Here is an 18,708-nt window from a genome sequence, read left to right as displayed (position 1 = left end):
AACATCTGCTATCTGGATTTGGGTAAAGGAGAACCTGGAGAGGCTTGGGCGAGGAGCTGCGGGGGGGGCGGAGCTGTTGGCCGAGGTTGAAGTAGCCAGGCGGAAGGCATGGCCAGCCGTTGAGAAATGCTTATTGAAGTTTTCGATAATCATGGATTTATCAGTGGTGACCGTGTTACCTAGCCTCAGTGCAGTGGGCAGCTGGGAGGAGGTGCTCTTGTTCTCCATGGACTTCACAGTGTCCCAGAACTTTTTGGAGTTGGAGCTACAGGATGCAAACTTCTGCCTGAAGAAGCTGGCCTTAGCTTTCCTGACTGACTGCGTGTATTGGTTCCGGACTTCCCTGAACAGTTGCATATCACGGGGACTATTCGATGCTATTGCAGTCCGCCACAGGATGTTTTTGTGCTGGTCGAGGGCAGTCAGGTCTGGGGTGAACCAAGGGCTGTATCTGTTCTTAGTTCTGCATTTTTTGAACGGAGCATGCTTATCTAAAATGGTGAGGAAGTTACTTTTAAAGAATGACCAGGCATCCTCAACTGACGGGGTGAGGTCAATGTCCTTCCAGGATACCCGGGCCAGGTAGATTAGAAAGGCCTGCTCACAGAAGTGTTTTAGGGAGCGTTTGACAGTGATGAGGGGTGGTCGTTTGACTGCGGCTCCGTAGCGGATACAGGCAATGAGGCAGTGATCGCTGAGATCCTGGTTGAAGACAGCGGAGGTGTATTTGGAGGGCCAGTTGGTCAGGATGACGTCTATGAGGGTGCCCTTGTTTACAGAGTTAGGGTTGTACCTGGTGGGTTCCTTGATGATTTGTGTGAGATTGAGGGCATCTAGCTTAGATTGTAGGACTGGCGGGGTGTTAAGCATATCCCAGTTTAGGTCACCTAACAGAACAAACTCTGAAGCTAGATGGGGGGCGATCAATTCACAAATGGTGTCCAGGGCACAGCTGGGAGCTGAGGGGGGTCGGTAGCAGGAGGCAACCGTGAGAGACTTATTTCTGGAGAGAGTAATTTTCAAAATTAGTAGTTCGAACTGTTTGGGTATGGACCTGGAAAGTATGACATTACTTTGCAGGCTATCTCTGCAGTAAACTGCAACTCCTCCCCCTTTGGCAGTTCTATCTTGACGGAAGATGTTATAGTTGGGTATGGAAATCTCAGAATTTTTGGTGGCCTTCCTGAGCCAGGATTCAGACACAGCAAGGACATCAGGGTTAGCAGAGTGTGCTAAAGCAGTGAGTAAAACAAACTTAGGGAGGAGGCTTCTGATGTTGACATGCATGAAACCAAGGCTTTTTCGATCACAGAAGTCAACAAATGAGGGTGCCTGGGGACATGCAGGGCCTGGGTTAACCTCCACATCACCCGCGGAACAGAGAAGGAGTAGTATGAGGGTGCGGCTAAAGGCTATCAAAACTGGTCGCCTAGAGCGTTGGGGACAGAGAATAAGAGGAGGTTTCTGGGCATGGTAGAATATATTCAGGGCATAATGCGCAGACAGGGGTATGGTGGGGTGCGGGTACAGCGGAGGTAAGCCCAGGCACTGGGTGATGATGAGAGAGGTTGTATCTCTGGACATGCTGGTAGTAATGGGTGAGGTCACCGCATGTGTGGGAGGTGGGACAAAGGAGTTATCAGGGGTATGAAGAGTGGAACTAGGGGCTCCATTGTGAACTAAAACATGGAATGATGTTCCTCTCTGCAGGTTAAATGTGGAATGATGTTCCTCTCACCAGGTTTTAAAACCTGCAGTGTGAGTAGTTGTGTGTGTGTGTGGTTGTGTGTGTGTGTGAGTGTGGTTGTGTGTGTCTCACCATTGTTCTCGATGGAGCGTGTCTCCTTGCTGCACGTGTCAGCTGGAACACCATCGATCTCCACTTTCACCAGCGGGTCCACAATGGATTTACACTTGTCCTTGTTTAACTTGGGCAGCTGCTGGGCTGAGATCACCTGGAGACACACGTAGGCATACACACACACACACACACACACACTAAAATACCTTCTGATAAAAGTTTAATAGGAGTCATGTGGGTAACAACAATAAAACCTCTGACTCTTAGATAAAATATACAATTAATATCAAAACATAGACGTACTTGACAGAAACTAATCTAATTTATGTGATGAATATATTGCAAATGTATTCATCAATCTCTGTAGTTGTCTTCACTGTGTTCAACAAGTAGCTATTGTAATACATTCTGTGATGTTACACTCATATAATACACTATAATATCATAATATATATCACAATTCAATAGAATATATAAACACTATAATACATAACACTATAATATATACAAACTACAATATATACACACCATAATATATACACGCTATAATGTATAACACGATAATATACACACACTATAATGTATAACACTATAATATACACACTCTACAATATATAACACTATAATATATAACACACTATAATATACACACTCAATAATATTCAACACTATCATATACAACACACTATAATATACAACACACTATAATATATAACACTATAATATATAACACACTATAATATACACACTCAATAATATTCAACACTATAATATACAACACACTATAATATATAACACTATAATATATAACACACTATAATGTATAACACACTATAATATACAACACTATAATATACAACACACTATAATATATAACACTATAATATATAACACACTATAATATACAACACTATAATATATAACTCTATAATATACAACACTATATTATATAACACACTATAATATATAACACTATAATATATAACACTATAATATATAACACTATAATATATAACACTATAATATATAACACTATAATATATAACACTATAATATACAACACTATAATATATAACACTATAATATATAACACACTATAATATATAACCCTATAATATATAACACTATAATATATAACACTATAATATACAACACACTATAATATATAACACACTATAATATATAACACTATAATATAGGCCTTTTTTTGCCTTTACCTCCCTTATCTCACCTCATTTGCTCACATCATATTTAGACTTGTTTATACTGTATTAATGACTGTATGTTTGTTTTACTCCATGTTTAACTCTGTGTCGTTATATGTGTCGAACTGCTTTGCTTTATCTTGGCCAGGTCGCAATTGTAAATGAGAACTTGTTCTCAACTTGCCTACCTGGTTAAATAAAGGTGAAATAAATAAAAAAATAAAAAAATATAGCAAGGTTTTCTCACCATGATGTGGAAGGTCTTGCGTTTGAGCCAGGGTCCCTTGGTGAGGGTCATTGGGTCAAACTCTGTCCCAGGGTATCTCTGAAAGCCAGGCTTCAGGACGTATCCACTCACCCCGTTGGACCGGAACCGGCCCTGGTTCAGGTCCATCTCCTTAGAGGGAGTCTGGAAGTTCAGCGCCACTGGAGAGACAAATCATAATCAATAAAGAATCGACCAATAAAGCATTTTCATGCATTTATTGAGAAAGAGGAATAATGTGACACAAGTATGTAGAGACATTGGTCATGTCAAAATTATCACAGGATTCGTAAATATAAATCTAATTCACAAGATAGTACATATCTGACAAATGGTAGTAGGTCTACTGCAACTATCTGACAGATGGTAGTAGGTCTACTGCAACTATCTGACAGATGGTAGTAGGTCTACTGTAACTATCTGGCAGATGGTAGTAGGTCTACTGTAACTATCTGACAGATGGTAGTAGGTCTACTGTAACTATCTGACAGATGGTAGTAGGTCTACTGTAGCTATCTGACAGATGGTATGGTAGTAGGTCTACTGTAACTATCTGACAGATGGGATGGTAGTAGGTCTACTGTAACTATCTGACAGATGGGATGGTAGTAGGTCTACTGTAACTATCTGGCAGATGGTAGTAGGTCTACTGTAACTATTTGACAGATGGTAGTAGGTCTACTGTAACTATCTGACAGATGGTAGTAGGTCTACTGTAACTATCTGACAGATGGGATGGTAGTAGGTCTACTGTAACTATCTGACAGATGGTAGTAGGTCTACTGTAGCTATCTGACAGATGGTATGGTAGTAGGTCTACTGTAACTATCTGACAGATGGGATGGTAGTAGGTCTACTGTAACTATCTGACAGATGGGATGGTAGTAGGTCTACTGTAACTATCTGGCAGATGGTAGTAGGTCTACTGTAACTATTTGACAGATGGGATGGTAGTAGGTCTACTGTAACTATCTGACAGATGGTAGTAGGTCTACTGTAACTATTTGACAGATGGGATGGTAGTAGGTCTACTGTAACTATCTGACAGATGGGATGGTAGTAGGTCTACTGTAACTATCTGACAGATGGTAGTAGGTCTACTGTAACTATCTGACAGATGGTAGTAGGTCTACTGTAACTATCTGACAGATGGTAGTAGGTCTACTGTAACTATTTGACAGATGGGATGGTAGTAGGTCTACTGTAACTATCTGACAGATGGTAGTAGGTCTACTGTAGCTATCTGACAGATGGTAGTAGGTCTACTGTAACTATCTGACAGATGGTAGTAGGTCTACTGTAACTATCTGACAGATGGTAGTAGGTCTACTGTAACTATCTGACAGATGGTAGTAGGTCTACTGTAACTATCTGACAGATGGGATGGTAGTAGGTCTACTGTAACTATCTGACAGATGGTAGTAGGTCTACTGTAACTATCTGGCAGATGGTAGTAGGTCTACTGTAACTATTTGACAGATGGGATGGTAGTAGGTCTACTGTAACTATCTGACAGATGGTAGTAGGTCTACTGTAACTATCTGGCAGATGGTAGTAGGTCTACTGTAACTATCTGACAGATGGTAGTAGGTCTACTGTAACTATCTGACAGATGGTAGTAGGTCTACTGTAACTATCTGACAGATGGTAGTAGGTCTACTGTAACTATCTGACAGATGGGATGGTAGTAGGTCTACTGTAACTATCTGACAGATGGTAGTAGGTCTACTGTAACTATCTGACAGATGGTAGTAGGTCTACTGTAACTATCTGACAGATGGTAGTAGGTCTACTGTAACTATCTGACAGATGGTAGTAGGTCTACTGTAACTATCTGGCAGATGGTAGTAGGTCTACTGTAACTATCTGGCAGATGGTAGTAGGTCTACTGTAACTATCTGACAGATGGTAGTAGGTCTACTGTAACTATCTGACAGATGGTAGTAGGTCTACTGTAACTATCTGACAGATGGTAGTAGGTCTACTGTAACTATCTGACAGATGGTAGTAGGTCTACTGTAACTATCTGACAGATGGTAGTAGGTCTACTGTAACTATCTGACAGATGGTAGTAGGTCTACTGTAACTATCTGACAGATGGTAGTAGGTCTACTGTAACTATCTGACAGATGGTAGTAGGTCTACTGTAACTATCTGACAGATGGTAGTAGGTCTACTGTAACTATCTGACAGATGGTAGTAGGTCTACTGTAACTATCTGACAGATGGTAGTAGGTCTACTGTAACTATCTGACAGATGGTAGTAGGTCTACTGTAACTATCTGACAGATGGGATGGTAGTAGGTCTACTGTAACTATCTGACAGATGGGATGGTAGTAGGTCTACTGTAACTATCTGGCAGATGGTAGTAGGTCTACTGTAACTATCTGACAGATGGTAGTAGGTCTACTGTAACTATCTGACAGATGGTAGTAGGTCTACTGTAACTATCTGACAGATGGTAGTAGGTCTACTGTAACTATCTGACAGATGGTAGTAGGTCTACTGTAACTATCTGACAGATGGTAGTAGGTCTACTGTAACTATCTGACAGATGGTAGTAGGTCTACTGTAACTATCTGACAGATGGTAGTAGGTCTACTGTAACTATCTGACAGATGGTAGTAGGTCTACTGTAACTATCTGACAGATGGTAGTAGGTCTACTGTAACTATCTGGCAGATGGTAGTAGGTCTACTGTAACTATCTGACAGATGGTAGTAGGTCTACTGTAACTATCTGACAGATGGTAGTAGGTCTACTGTAACTATCTGACAGATGGTAGTAGGTCTACTGTAACTATCTGACAGATGGTAGTAGGTCTACTGTAACTATCTGGCAGATGGTAGTAGGTCTACTGTAACTATCTGACAGATGGTAGTAGGTCTACTGTAACTATCTGACAGATGGTAGTAGGTCTACTGTAACTATCTGACAGATGGTAGTAGGTCTACTGTAACTATCTGACAGATGGTAGTAGGTCTACTGTAGCTATCTGACAGATGGTAGTAGGTCTACTGTAACTATCTGGCAGATGGTAGTAGGTCTACTGTAACTATCTGACAGATGGTAGTAGGTCTACTGTAACTATCTGACAGATGGTAGTAGGTCTACTGTAGCTATCTGACAGATGGTATGGTAGTAGGTCTACTGTAACTATCTGACAGATGGGATGGTAGTAGGTCTACTGTAACTATCTGACAGATGGGATGGTAGTAGGTCTACTGTAACTATCTGGCAGATGGTAGTAGGTCTACTGTAACTATTTGACAGATGGTAGTAGGTCTACTGTAACTATCTGACAGATGGTAGTAGGTCTACTGTAACTATCTGACAGATGGGATGGTAGTAGGTCTACTGTAACTATCTGACAGATGGTAGTAGGTCTACTGTAGCTATCTGACAGATGGTATGGTAGTAGGTCTACTGTAACTATCTGACAGATGGGATGGTAGTAGGTCTACTGTAACTATCTGACAGATGGGATGGTAGTAGGTCTACTGTAACTATCTGGCAGATGGTAGTAGGTCTACTGTAACTATTTGACAGATGGGATGGTAGTAGGTCTACTGTAACTATCTGACAGATGGTAGTAGGTCTACTGTAACTATTTGACAGATGGGATGGTAGTAGGTCTACTGTAACTATCTGACAGATGGGATGGTAGTAGGTCTACTGTAACTATCTGACAGATGGTAGTAGGTCTACTGTAACTATCTGACAGATGGTAGTAGGTCTACTGTAACTATCTGACAGATGGTAGTAGGTCTACTGTAACTATTTGACAGATGGGATGGTAGTAGGTCTACTGTAACTATCTGACAGATGGTAGTAGGTCTACTGTAGCTATCTGACAGATGGTAGTAGGTCTACTGTAACTATCTGACAGATGGTAGTAGGTCTACTGTAACTATCTGACAGATGGTAGTAGGTCTACTGTAACTATCTGACAGATGGTAGTAGGTCTACTGTAACTATCTGACAGATGGGATGGTAGTAGGTCTACTGTAACTATCTGACAGATGGTAGTAGGTCTACTGTAACTATCTGGCAGATGGTAGTAGGTCTACTGTAACTATTTGACAGATGGGATGGTAGTAGGTCTACTGTAACTATCTGACAGATGGTAGTAGGTCTACTGTAACTATCTGGCAGATGGTAGTAGGTCTACTGTAACTATCTGACAGATGGTAGTAGGTCTACTGTAACTATCTGACAGATGGTAGTAGGTCTACTGTAACTATCTGACAGATGGTAGTAGGTCTACTGTAACTATCTGACAGATGGGATGGTAGTAGGTCTACTGTAACTATCTGACAGATGGTAGTAGGTCTACTGTAACTATCTGACAGATGGTAGTAGGTCTACTGTAACTATCTGACAGATGGTAGTAGGTCTACTGTAACTATCTGACAGATGGTAGTAGGTCTACTGTAACTATCTGGCAGATGGTAGTAGGTCTACTGTAACTATCTGGCAGATGGGATGGTAGTAGGTCTACTGTAACTATCTGACAGATGGTAGTAGGTCTACTGTAACTATCTGACAGATGGTAGTAGGTCTACTGTAACTATCTGACAGATGGTAGTAGGTCTACTGTAACTATCTGACAGATGGTAGTAGGTCTACTGTAACTATCTGACAGATGGTAGTAGGTCTACTGTAACTATCTGACAGATGGTAGTAGGTCTACTGTAACTATCTGACAGATGGTAGTAGGTCTACTGTAACTATCTGACAGATGGTAGTAGGTCTACTGTAACTATCTGACAGATGGTAGTAGGTCTACTGTAACTATCTGACAGATGGTAGTAGGTCTACTGTAACTATCTGACAGATGGTAGTAGGTCTACTGTAACTATCTGACAGATGGTAGTAGGTCTACTGTAACTATCTGACAGATGGGATGGTAGTAGGTCTACTGTAACTATCTGACAGATGGGATGGTAGTAGGTCTACTGTAACTATCTGACAGATGGTAGTAGGTCTACTGTAACTATCTGACAGATGGTAGTAGGTCTACTGTAACTATCTGACAGATGGTAGTAGGTCTACTGTAACTATCTGACAGATGGTAGTAGGTCTACTGTAACTATCTGACAGATGGTAGTAGGTCTACTGTAACTATCTGACAGATGGTAGTAGGTCTACTGTAACTATCTGACAGATGGTAGTAGGTCTACTGTAACTATCTGACAGATGGTAGTAGGTCTACTGTAACTATCTGACAGATGGTAGTAGGTCTACTGTAACTATCTGACAGATGGTAGTAGGTCTACTGTAACTATCTGGCAGATGGTAGTAGGTCTACTGTAACTATCTGACAGATGGTAGTAGGTCTACTGTAACTATCTGACAGATGGTAGTAGGTCTACTGTAACTATCTGACAGATGGTAGTAGGTCTACTGTAACTATCTGACAGATGGTAGTAGGTCTACTGTAACTATCTGGCAGATGGTAGTAGGTCTACTGTAACTATCTGACAGATGGTAGTAGGTCTACTGTAACTATCTGACAGATGGTAGTAGGTCTACTGTAACTATCTGACAGATGGTAGTAGGTCTACTGTAACTATCTGACAGATGGTAGTAGGTCTACTGTAGCTATCTGACAGATGGTAGTAGGTCTACTGTAACTATCTGACAGATGGTAGTAGGTCTACTGTAACTATCTGACAGATGGTAGTAGGTCTACTGTAACTATCTGACAGATGGTAGTAGGTCTACTGTAACTATCTGACAGATGGTAGTAGGTCTACTGTAACTATCTGACAGATGGTAGTAGGTCTACTGTAACTATCTGACAGATGGTAGTAGGTCTACTGTAACTGTCTGACAGATGGTAGTAGGTCTACTGTAACTATCTGACAGATGGTAGTAGGTCTACTGTAACTATCTGACAGATGGGATGGTAGTAGGTCTACTGTAACTATCTGACAGATGGTAGTAGGTCTACTGTAACTATCTGACAGATGGTAGTAGGTCTACTGTAACTATCTGACAGATGGGATGGTAGTAGGTCTACTGTAACTATCTGACAGATGTTTTAGGTCAGTTAGGATCATCACTTTATTATAAGAATATAAAATGTCAGAATAATAGTTGAGAGAATGATTTATTTCAGCTTTTATTTCTTACATCACATTCCCAGTGGGTCAGAAGTTTACATACACTCAATTAGTATTTGGTAGCATTGCCTTTAAATTGTTTAACTTGGGCCAAATGTTTCGGGTAGCCTTCCACAAGCTTCCCACAATAAGTTGGGTGAATTTTGGCCCATTCCTCCTGAGAGAGCTGGTGTAACTGAATCAGGTTTGTAGGCCTCCTTGCTCGCACACGCTTGTTCTTCCCACAAATGTTCTATGGGATTGAGGTTAGGGCTTTGTGATGGACAATCCAATACCTTGACTTTGTTGTCCTTAAGCCATTTTGCAACAACTTTGGAAGTATGCTTGGGGTCATTGTCCATTTGGAATACCCATTTGCAACCAAGCTTTAACTTCCTGACTGATGACTTGAGATGTTGCTTCAATATATCCACCTAATTTTCCTCCTCATGATGCTGTCTATTTTGTGAAGCGCACCAGTCCCTCCTGCAGCAAAGCACCCCCACAACATGATGCTGCCACCTCCGTGCTTCATGGTTGGGATGGTGTTCTTCGGCTTGCAAGCCTCCCCCTTTTTCCTCTAAACATAATGATGGTCATTATGTCCAAATAGTTTCATCAGACCAGAGGACATTTCTCCAAAAAGTATGATCTTTGTCCCCATGTGCCGTTGCAAACCGTAGTCTGACGTTTTTATGGTGGTTTTGGAGCAGTGGCTTCTTCCTTGCTGAGCGGCCTTTCAGGTTATGTCGATATAGGACTTGTTTTACTGTGGATATAGATACTTTTGAATCTGTTTCCTCCAGCATCTTCACAAGGTTATTTGCTGTTGTTCTTGGATTAAGTTGCACTTATCGCACCAAAGTATGTTCATCTCTAGGAGACAGAACGTGTCTCCTTCCTGAGCGGTATGACGGCTGCGTGGTCCCATGGTGTTTATACTTGCGTACTGTTGTTTGTACAGATGAACGTGGTACCTTCAGGCATTTGGAAATTGCTCCCAAGGATGAACCAGACTTGTGGAGGTCTAAAAAAAAATATTGTCCCGTGATGTCAAGCAAAGAGGCACTGAGTTTGACGGTAAACCTTGAAATACATGCACAGGTGTCCAATTGACTCAAATTATGTCAATTAGCTTATCAGAAGCTTCTAAAGCCATTACCTAATTTTATGGAATTTTCCAAGCTGAAAAATGTCATTCACAAAGTAGCTGTCCGAACCGACTTGCCAAAACTATAGTTTGTTAACACGACATTTGTGGAGTGGTTGAAAAACAATTTTCAATGACTTCAACCTAAGTGTATGTAAACTTCCGACTTCGACTGTATACGTTTATTTAGCCCAATAATGGTTGAATTTAAGAAGTGTAAGCTGGCAGGAACTAATGGGGATCCATAATAAATACAAATGCAAATAACCTGTGCTCCTTAAGGAGAAAGTCATAAGATTACGTTACTTAGGTAGGGTATTCTAAAAGTTACATTACTGATTACAACAGGTGACGGATTCCATTTAGAAAGTAGCCTCCCCAACTCGGTTAGTAGGTCTCCAGTACCTATCTGACAGCCTGCGTTCCACAGGGAAACAGGGTTGTAGTTGGAGGAGTCTGTTCTGGAGCCAGCTGGGTAGATACGGCTCAGCTTGGTCATGTTGTGGTGGATAAAGGCGTTCCCTTGGAGAGAGGTAAACCAGACAGGTTAGTGGTGCAATCATTGTAAGAACTGTTCTCTAGAATATGCATAATGAAAGCTGTTCTCTAGAATATGCATAATGAAAACTGTTCTCAAGAATATGCATAATGAAAGCTGTTCTCTAGAATATGCTAAATGAAAGCCGATTTTTAGAATATGCAAAATGAAAGCTGATTTCTAAAATATGCATAATGAATGCATGTCTATTGTACAGGCCCTGTTATTCAGGCTTGATGTTATTCAGGTTTGATGTTATTCAGGGTTGATTTTATTCAGGTTTGATGTTATTCAGGCTTGATGTTATTCAGGCTTGATTTTATTCAGGATTGATTTTATTCAGGTTTGGTGTTATTCAGGCTTGATGTTATTCAGGCTTGATGTTAGTCGGCTTTCTATTCCGCAACAAAGCCTCCTTCACTCACGCCGCCAAACTTACCCTAGTAAAACTGACTATCCTACCGATCCTCGACTTCGGCGATGTCATCTACAAAATTGCTTCCAACACTCTACTCAGCAAACTGGATGCAGTTTATCACAGTGCCATCCGTTTTGTCACTAAAGCACCTTATACCACCCACCACTGCGACTTGTATGCTCTAGTCGGCTGGCCCTCGCTACATATTCGTCGCCAGACCCACTGGCTCCAGGTCATCTACAAGTCCATGCTAGGTAAAGCTCCGCCTTATCTCAGTTCACTGGTCACGATGGCAACACCCATCCGTAGCACGCGCCAGCAGGTGCAGGTGTATCTCACTGATCATCCCTAAAGCCAACACCTCATTTGGCCGCCTTTTGTTCCAGTTCTCTGCTGCCTGTGACTGGAACGAATTGCAAAAATCGCTCCCTCACCAACTTCAAACATCTGCTATCTGAGCAGCTAACCGATCGCTGCAGCTGTACATAGTCTATCGGTAAATAGCCCACCCATTTTTAACTACCTCATCCCCATACTGTTTTTATTTATTTACTTTTCTGCTCTTTTGCACACCAATATCTCTACCTGTACATGACCATCTGATCATTTATCACTCCAGTGTTAATCTGCAAAATTGTAATTATTTGCCTACCTCCTCATGCCTTCTGCACACATTGTATATAGACTCCCCCTTTGTTTTCTACTGTGTTATTGACTTGTTTATTGTTTAGTCCATGTGTAACTCTGTGTTGCTGTCTGTTCACACTATGCTATGCTTTATCTTGGCCAGGTCGCAGTTGCAAATGAGAACTTGTTCTCAACTAGCCTACCTGGTTAAATAAAGGTGTTCTCAACTAGCCTACCTGGTTAAATAAAGGTGTTCTCAACTAGCCTACCTGGTTAAATAAAGGTGTTCTCAACTAGCCTACCTGGTTAAATAAAGGTGTTCTCAACTAGCCTACCTGGTTAAATAAAGGTGTTCTCAACTAGCCTACCTGGTTAAATAAAGGTGTTCTCAACTAGCCTACCTGGTTAAATAAAGGTGAAATAAAAAAAATAAAAAATAAAAATATTCAGGCTTGCTGTTATTCAGGCTTGCTGTTATTCAGGCTTGCTGTTATTCAGGCTCGCTGTTATTCAGGCTCGCTGTTATTCAGGCTTGCTATTATTCAGGCTCGCTGTTATTCAGGCTTGCTGTTATTCAGGCTTGCTGTAACAGAACAGAGGGTTTTACCTGCTGTCTCAGCCAGGTTAACAGCCTTGCTCTCTTTAAAGGAGGACATCTCATAGAAGGCCTGCTTGTCTTTAGCGTGCTCAAACCCTGAGAAGTGGACACTCTTACAGTAGATCACCAGGTCAGACAGCTGCTTGGCTAGCTTGATCTTTGACTTCTGAAAAGCAATAAGACATCATGTTTATAATATCTACAGAAATAGAGATGTTATGAATGGATTTCTGTCAAAGTATCCACATGTGTGTTTTCCTTGGCATAGGGCTTGTCATTTGAAACTAGTTCTTCTGAGGACAGTTGTGCAGCTAATCCAGCATGCCTTGTCCCTGTTGGGGGTGTATGTGCAAAGCAACACAGTAGCATGACTATGTCAGAAACAACAGCCCAATCCCACCCTTTACCCTAAACCCGGGTTTGTATCCAAACCCCAATCCCGCCCCTTACCCTAAACCGGGTTTGTATCTAAACCCCAATCCCACCCCTTACCCTAAACCGGGTTCATATAATAACCCCAATCCCGCCCCTTACCCTAAAACGGGTTCGTATCCTAGCCCCAATCCCGCCCCTTACCCTAAACTGGGTTTGTATCCAAACCCCAACCCCACCCCTTACCCTAAAGACGGGCTGGTATCCTAAACCCAATCCTCCGTGCCACATACACTGAAACATCACATTCCCTTCTCTGAGTCCACCCCTCTCTATATTCATGTCTTGTTTAGTCTGATGTCTCTGAGTCCACCCCTCTCTACATTCATGTCTTGTTTAGTCTGATGTCTCTGAGTCCACCCCTCACTACATTCATGTCTTGTTTAGTCTGATGTCTCTGAGTCCACCCCTCTCTATATTCATGTCTTGTTTAGTCTGATGTCTCTGAGTCCACCCCTCTCTATATTCATGTCTTGTTTAGTCTGATGTCTCTGAGTCCACCCCTCTCTATATTCATGTCTTGTTTAGTCTGATGTGTCTGAGTCCACCCCTCTCTATATTCTATCCTCTATACTGTCTTAATTAGTGTGATGTTTTGTTTTGACCCAGGTTTTTGTTGTTTTTAGAATAGTAAAGCAACTTTGGGTCCTTGAAAAGCACTATATAAGTCCCATGTATTATTATAGTGAGCTACTTTTGACCAAGGTCCTATGTGCCCTGGTAGAGCACTATTCGGGAATAGGGTGCCATCTACCTTGGCACCACAGCAGCGTGTTACCATACCTTGGCTTTGGCCTTCTGTCCGTTGGTGTCTGTCTTGGAGTTGCTGGTCTCTGCAGCCTCGTCCTCCTCTGAGACACAGTCTTCCTCTACTCCAGGACTAGTATTGCTGAAGACGGCATCCAGCTTGTTCAGACGTTTCCCCTTGATGATGAACCGACCCTTCAACTCCTACACAGAGACAGACCTTGTGTTGACGGAGATGCATCTGTTATAGATCATCAAATTAGTCTGATGTCCTGATCTATAATGTCCTGATCTATAATGTCCTGATCTATAATGTCCTGATCTATAATGTCCTGATCTATAATGTCCTGGTCTATAATGTCCTGATCTATAATGTCCTGATCTATAATGTCCTGATCTATAATGTCCTGATCTATAATGTCCTGGTCTATAATGTCCTGATCTATAATGTCCTGATCTATAATGTCCTGGTCTATAATGTCCTGATCTATCATGTCCTTCATGGTCTGGCCTCTTTAAAAGGGTATAGATCCCTTGTCAAGGATTATGATTTTGCCCCTATAAAGAAAATTAGAATTAAAAACAGGTTCGACCGTGATCCGTTAGAGTTACTCCATCTCAAGAATACCATTTGGCGAAAGGCTCGGCACACGCATAATCAGGCTGACTGGCTCTCGTTCAGGCAAAGGAGAAATAAGTGCACTCAGGAAATTCCGGAAGGCCAAAGTTAGTTACTTTAAGGAGCAGTTCTCTCTCTGTGGATCGAACCCCAAGAAGTTCTGGAAAACGATTAAAGAGCTGGAGAATAAATCCTCCTCCTCACAGCTGCTCATGTTCCTTAATGTTGATGATGTGGTTGTTACTGACAAGAAGAACATGGCTGAGCTCTTTAATCACCACTTCATTAAGTCAGGATTCATATTTGACTCAGCCATGCATCCTTGCTCATCCAACATTTCCTCATCTCCCACACCTTCTAATTCGACTAGCCCTGATGCTCCTCCCTCTTTTTCCCCTGCCCCGCTACAAAGGTTCTCCCTGCAGGCAGTCACTGAGTCTGAGGTGCTAAAGGAGATCCTTAAACTTGACCCCAAAAAACAATTTGGGTCAGATGGTTTAGACCCTTTCTTCTTTAAGGTTTCTGCCCCTATCATCACCAAGCCTATCTCTGACCTTTTTAACCTGTCTCTCCTTTCTGGGGAGGTTCCCATTGCTTCGAAGGCAGCCATGGTTTGTCCTTTATTTAAAGGGTCAGATCAAGCTGATCCTAACTGGTATAGGCCTATTTCTATTTTGCCCTGTTCATCAAAAGTGTTGGAAAAACTTGTCAACAATCAACTGACTGATTTTAAGCAATGTTGTGCTGCTATTTTTATTGACTTGGCCAAAGCTTTTGATACGGTAGACCATTCCATTCTTGTGGGCCGACTAAGGAGTATTGGTGTCTGAGGGGTCTTTGGCCTGGTTTGCTAACTACCTCTCTCAAAGAGTGCAGTGTATAAAGTCAGAACATATGGTGTCTCAGCCACTGTCTGTCATCAAGGGAGTACCCCAAGGCTCAATCCTAGGCACCACGCTCTTCTCAATTTACATCAACAATACAGCTCAGGCAGAAGGAAGCTCTCTAATCATTTATATGCAGATGATACAGTCTTAAACTACACTTCCAAAAACAAAGATCATGTGGTTTGGTAAGAAGAATGCCCCTCTCCAAACCAGTGTGATTACTACCTCTGAGGGTTTAGAGCTTGAAGCAGTCACCTCATACAAGTACTTTGGAGTATGGCTAGTCTGTACACTGTCCTTCTCTCAGCACATATCAGCCACTGAATTGGTCCACCCACACAGACAGCATCGTGAAGAAGGCGCAGCAGCGCCTCTTCAACCTCAGGAGGCTGAAGAAATTCGGCTTGTCACCAAAAGCACTCACAAACTTCTACAGATGCACAATCGAGAGCATCCTGTTGGGCTGTATCACCGCCTGGTACGGCAACTGCTCCGCCCACAACCGTAAGGCTCTCCAGAGGGTAGTGAGGTCTGCACAACGCATCACTGGGGGCAAACTACCTGTCCTCCAGGACACCTACACCACCCGATGTCACAGGAGGGCCATAAAGATCATCAAGGACAACAACCACCCGAGCCACTGCCTGTTCACCCCGCTATCGTCCAGAAGGCGAGGTCAGTACAGGTGCATCAAAGCTGGGACCGAGAGACTGAAAAACAGCTTCTATCTCAAGGCCATCAGACTGTTAAACAGCCACCACTAACATTGAGTGGCTGCTGCCAACACACTGACTCAACTCCAGCCACTTTAATAATGGGAATTGATGGGAATTTATGTAAAATATATCACTAGCCACTTTAAACAATGCTACTTAATATAATGTTTACATACCCTGCGAGATTTATCTCATATGTATACGTATATACTGTACTCTATATCATCTACTGCATCTTTATGTAATACATGTACCACTAGCCAATTTAAACTATGCCACTTTGTTTACATACTCATCTCATATGTATATACTGTACTCGATATCATCTATTTCATCTTGCCTATGCCGCTCTGTACCATCACTCATTCATATATCTTTATGTACATATTCTTTATCCCTTTACACTTATGTGTCTAAGGTAGTAGTTTTGGGAATTGTTAGCTAGATTACTCGTTGGTTATTACTGCATTGTCGGAACTAGAAGCACAAGCATTTCGCTACGCTCGCATTAACATCTGCTAACCATGTGTATGTGACAAATACAATTTGATTTGATTTGATTTTGATATCAAAGCTGCAGGCTAAAGTTAAATCTAGACTTGGTTTCCTCTATCGTAATCGCTCCTCTTTCACCCCAGCTGCCAAACTAACCCTGATTCAGATGACCATCCTACCCATGTTAGATTACGGAGACGTCAGACAGACAGATACTGTTAGCCCTATAGACAGACAGGCTCTAACAGACAGATACTGTTAGCCCTATAGACAGGCTCTAACAGACAGATACTGTTAGCCCTATAGACAGGCTCTAACAGACATATACTGTTAGCCCTATAGACAGACAGGCTCTAACAGACAGATACTGTTAGCCCTATAGACAGGCTCTAACAGACAGATACTGTTAGCCCTATAGACAGACAGGCTCTAACAGACAGATACTGTTAGCCCTATAGACAGGTTCTAACAGACAGAAACTGTTAGGCCTATAGACAGGCTCTAACAGACATACACTGTTAGCCCTATAGACAGGCTCTAACAGACAGATACTGTTAGCCCTATAGACAGGCTCTAACAGACAGATACTGTTAGCCCTATAGACAGACAGGCTCTAACAGACAGATACTGTTAGCCCTATAGACAGGTTCTAACAGACAGAAACTGTTAGGCCTATAGACAGGCTCTAACAGACAGAAACTGTTAGCCCTATAGACAGGCTCTAACAGACAGATACTGTTAGCCCTATAGACAGGCTCTAACAGACAGATACTGTTAGCCCTATAGACAGGCTCTAACAGACATATACTGTTAGCCCTATAGACAGACAGGCTCTAACAGACAGATACTGTTAGCCCTATAGACAGGTTCTAACAGACAGAAACTGTTAGGCCTATAGACAGGCTCTAACAGACAGAAACTGTTAGCCCTATAGACAGGCTCTAACAGACAGATACTGTTAGCCCTATAGACAGGCTCTAACAGACAGATACTGTTAGCCCTATAGACAGGCTCTAACAGACAGAAACTGTTAGCCCTATAGACAGGCTCTAACAGATAGATACTGTTAGCCCTATAGACAGGCTCTAACAGACAGATACTGTTAGCCCTATAGACAGGCTCTAACAGACATATACTGTTAGCCCTATAGACAGGCTCTAACAGACAGAAACTGTTAGCCCTATAGACAGGCTCTAACAGACAGATACTGTTAGCCCTATAGACAGACAGGCTCTAACAGACAGATACTGTTAGCCCTATAGACAGGTTCTAACAGACAGATACTGTTAGCCCTATAGACAGGCTCTAACAGACAGATACTGTTAGCCCTATAGACAGGCTCTAACAGACAGATACTGTTAGCCCTATAGACAGACAGGCTCTAACAGACAGATACTGTTAGCCCTATAGACAGGCTCTAACAGACAGATACTGTTAGCCCTACAGACAGGCTCTAACAGACAGATACTGTTAGCCCTATAGACAGACAGGCTCTAACAGACAGATGCTGTTAGCCCTATAGACAGGTTCTAACAGACAGATACTGTTAGCCCTATAGACAGACAGGCTCTAACAGACAGATACTGTTAGCCCTATAGACAGGCTCTAACAGACAGATACTGTTAGCCCTATAGACAGGCTCTAACAGACAGATACTGTTAGCCCTATAGACAGACTCTAACAGACAGATGCTGTTAGCCCTATAGACCGGCTCTAACAGACAGATACTGTTAGCCCTATAGACAGGCTCTAACAGACAGATACTGTTAGCCCTATAGACAGGCTCTAACAGACAGATACTGTTAGCCCTATAGACAGGCTCTAACAGACAGATACTGTTAGCCCTATAGACAGACAGGCTCTAACAGACAGATACTGTTAGCCCTATAGACAGGCTCTAACAGACAGATACTGTTAGCCCTATAGACAGACAGGCTCTAACAGACAGATACTGTTAGCCCTATAGACAGGCTCTAACAGACAGATACTGTTAGCCCTATAGACAGGCTCTAACAGACATATACTGTTAGCCCTATAGACAGGCTCTAACAGACAGATACTGTTAGCCCTATAGACAGGCTCTAACAGACAGATGCTGTTAG

The 18,708-nt window shown here is 42.1% G+C and overlaps 1 protein-coding gene across 1 annotated transcript in view; it reads right to left on the bottom strand.

The window, feature by feature from the left end:
- Positions 1 to 18,708, bottom strand: part of LOC109883206 (1-phosphatidylinositol 4,5-bisphosphate phosphodiesterase delta-1) — a 60,799-nt gene that overhangs the window by 4,650 nt on the left and 37,441 nt on the right. The window contains exons 9-13 of the mRNA XM_031836465.1: positions 13,926 to 14,093; positions 12,720 to 12,876; positions 10,935 to 11,051; positions 3,254 to 3,432; positions 1,820 to 1,955 (exon numbers count right to left, since the gene is read on the bottom strand). Of these exons, the coding sequence (XP_031692325.1) occupies positions 1,820 to 1,955; positions 3,254 to 3,432; positions 10,935 to 11,051; positions 12,720 to 12,876; positions 13,926 to 14,093 (757 nt within the window). The remainder of the gene's footprint in view (positions 1 to 1,819; positions 1,956 to 3,253; positions 3,433 to 10,934; positions 11,052 to 12,719; positions 12,877 to 13,925; positions 14,094 to 18,708) is intronic.

Source organism: Oncorhynchus kisutch, linkage group LG11, assembly GCF_002021735.2.
Source record: "Oncorhynchus kisutch isolate 150728-3 linkage group LG11, Okis_V2, whole genome shotgun sequence".
NCBI classification, from domain to species: domain Eukaryota; kingdom Metazoa; phylum Chordata; class Actinopteri; order Salmoniformes; family Salmonidae; genus Oncorhynchus; species Oncorhynchus kisutch.
The sequence above is the reverse complement of the archived record's forward strand: the minus strand, read 5'-3'. Positions and strand labels throughout refer to the sequence as shown.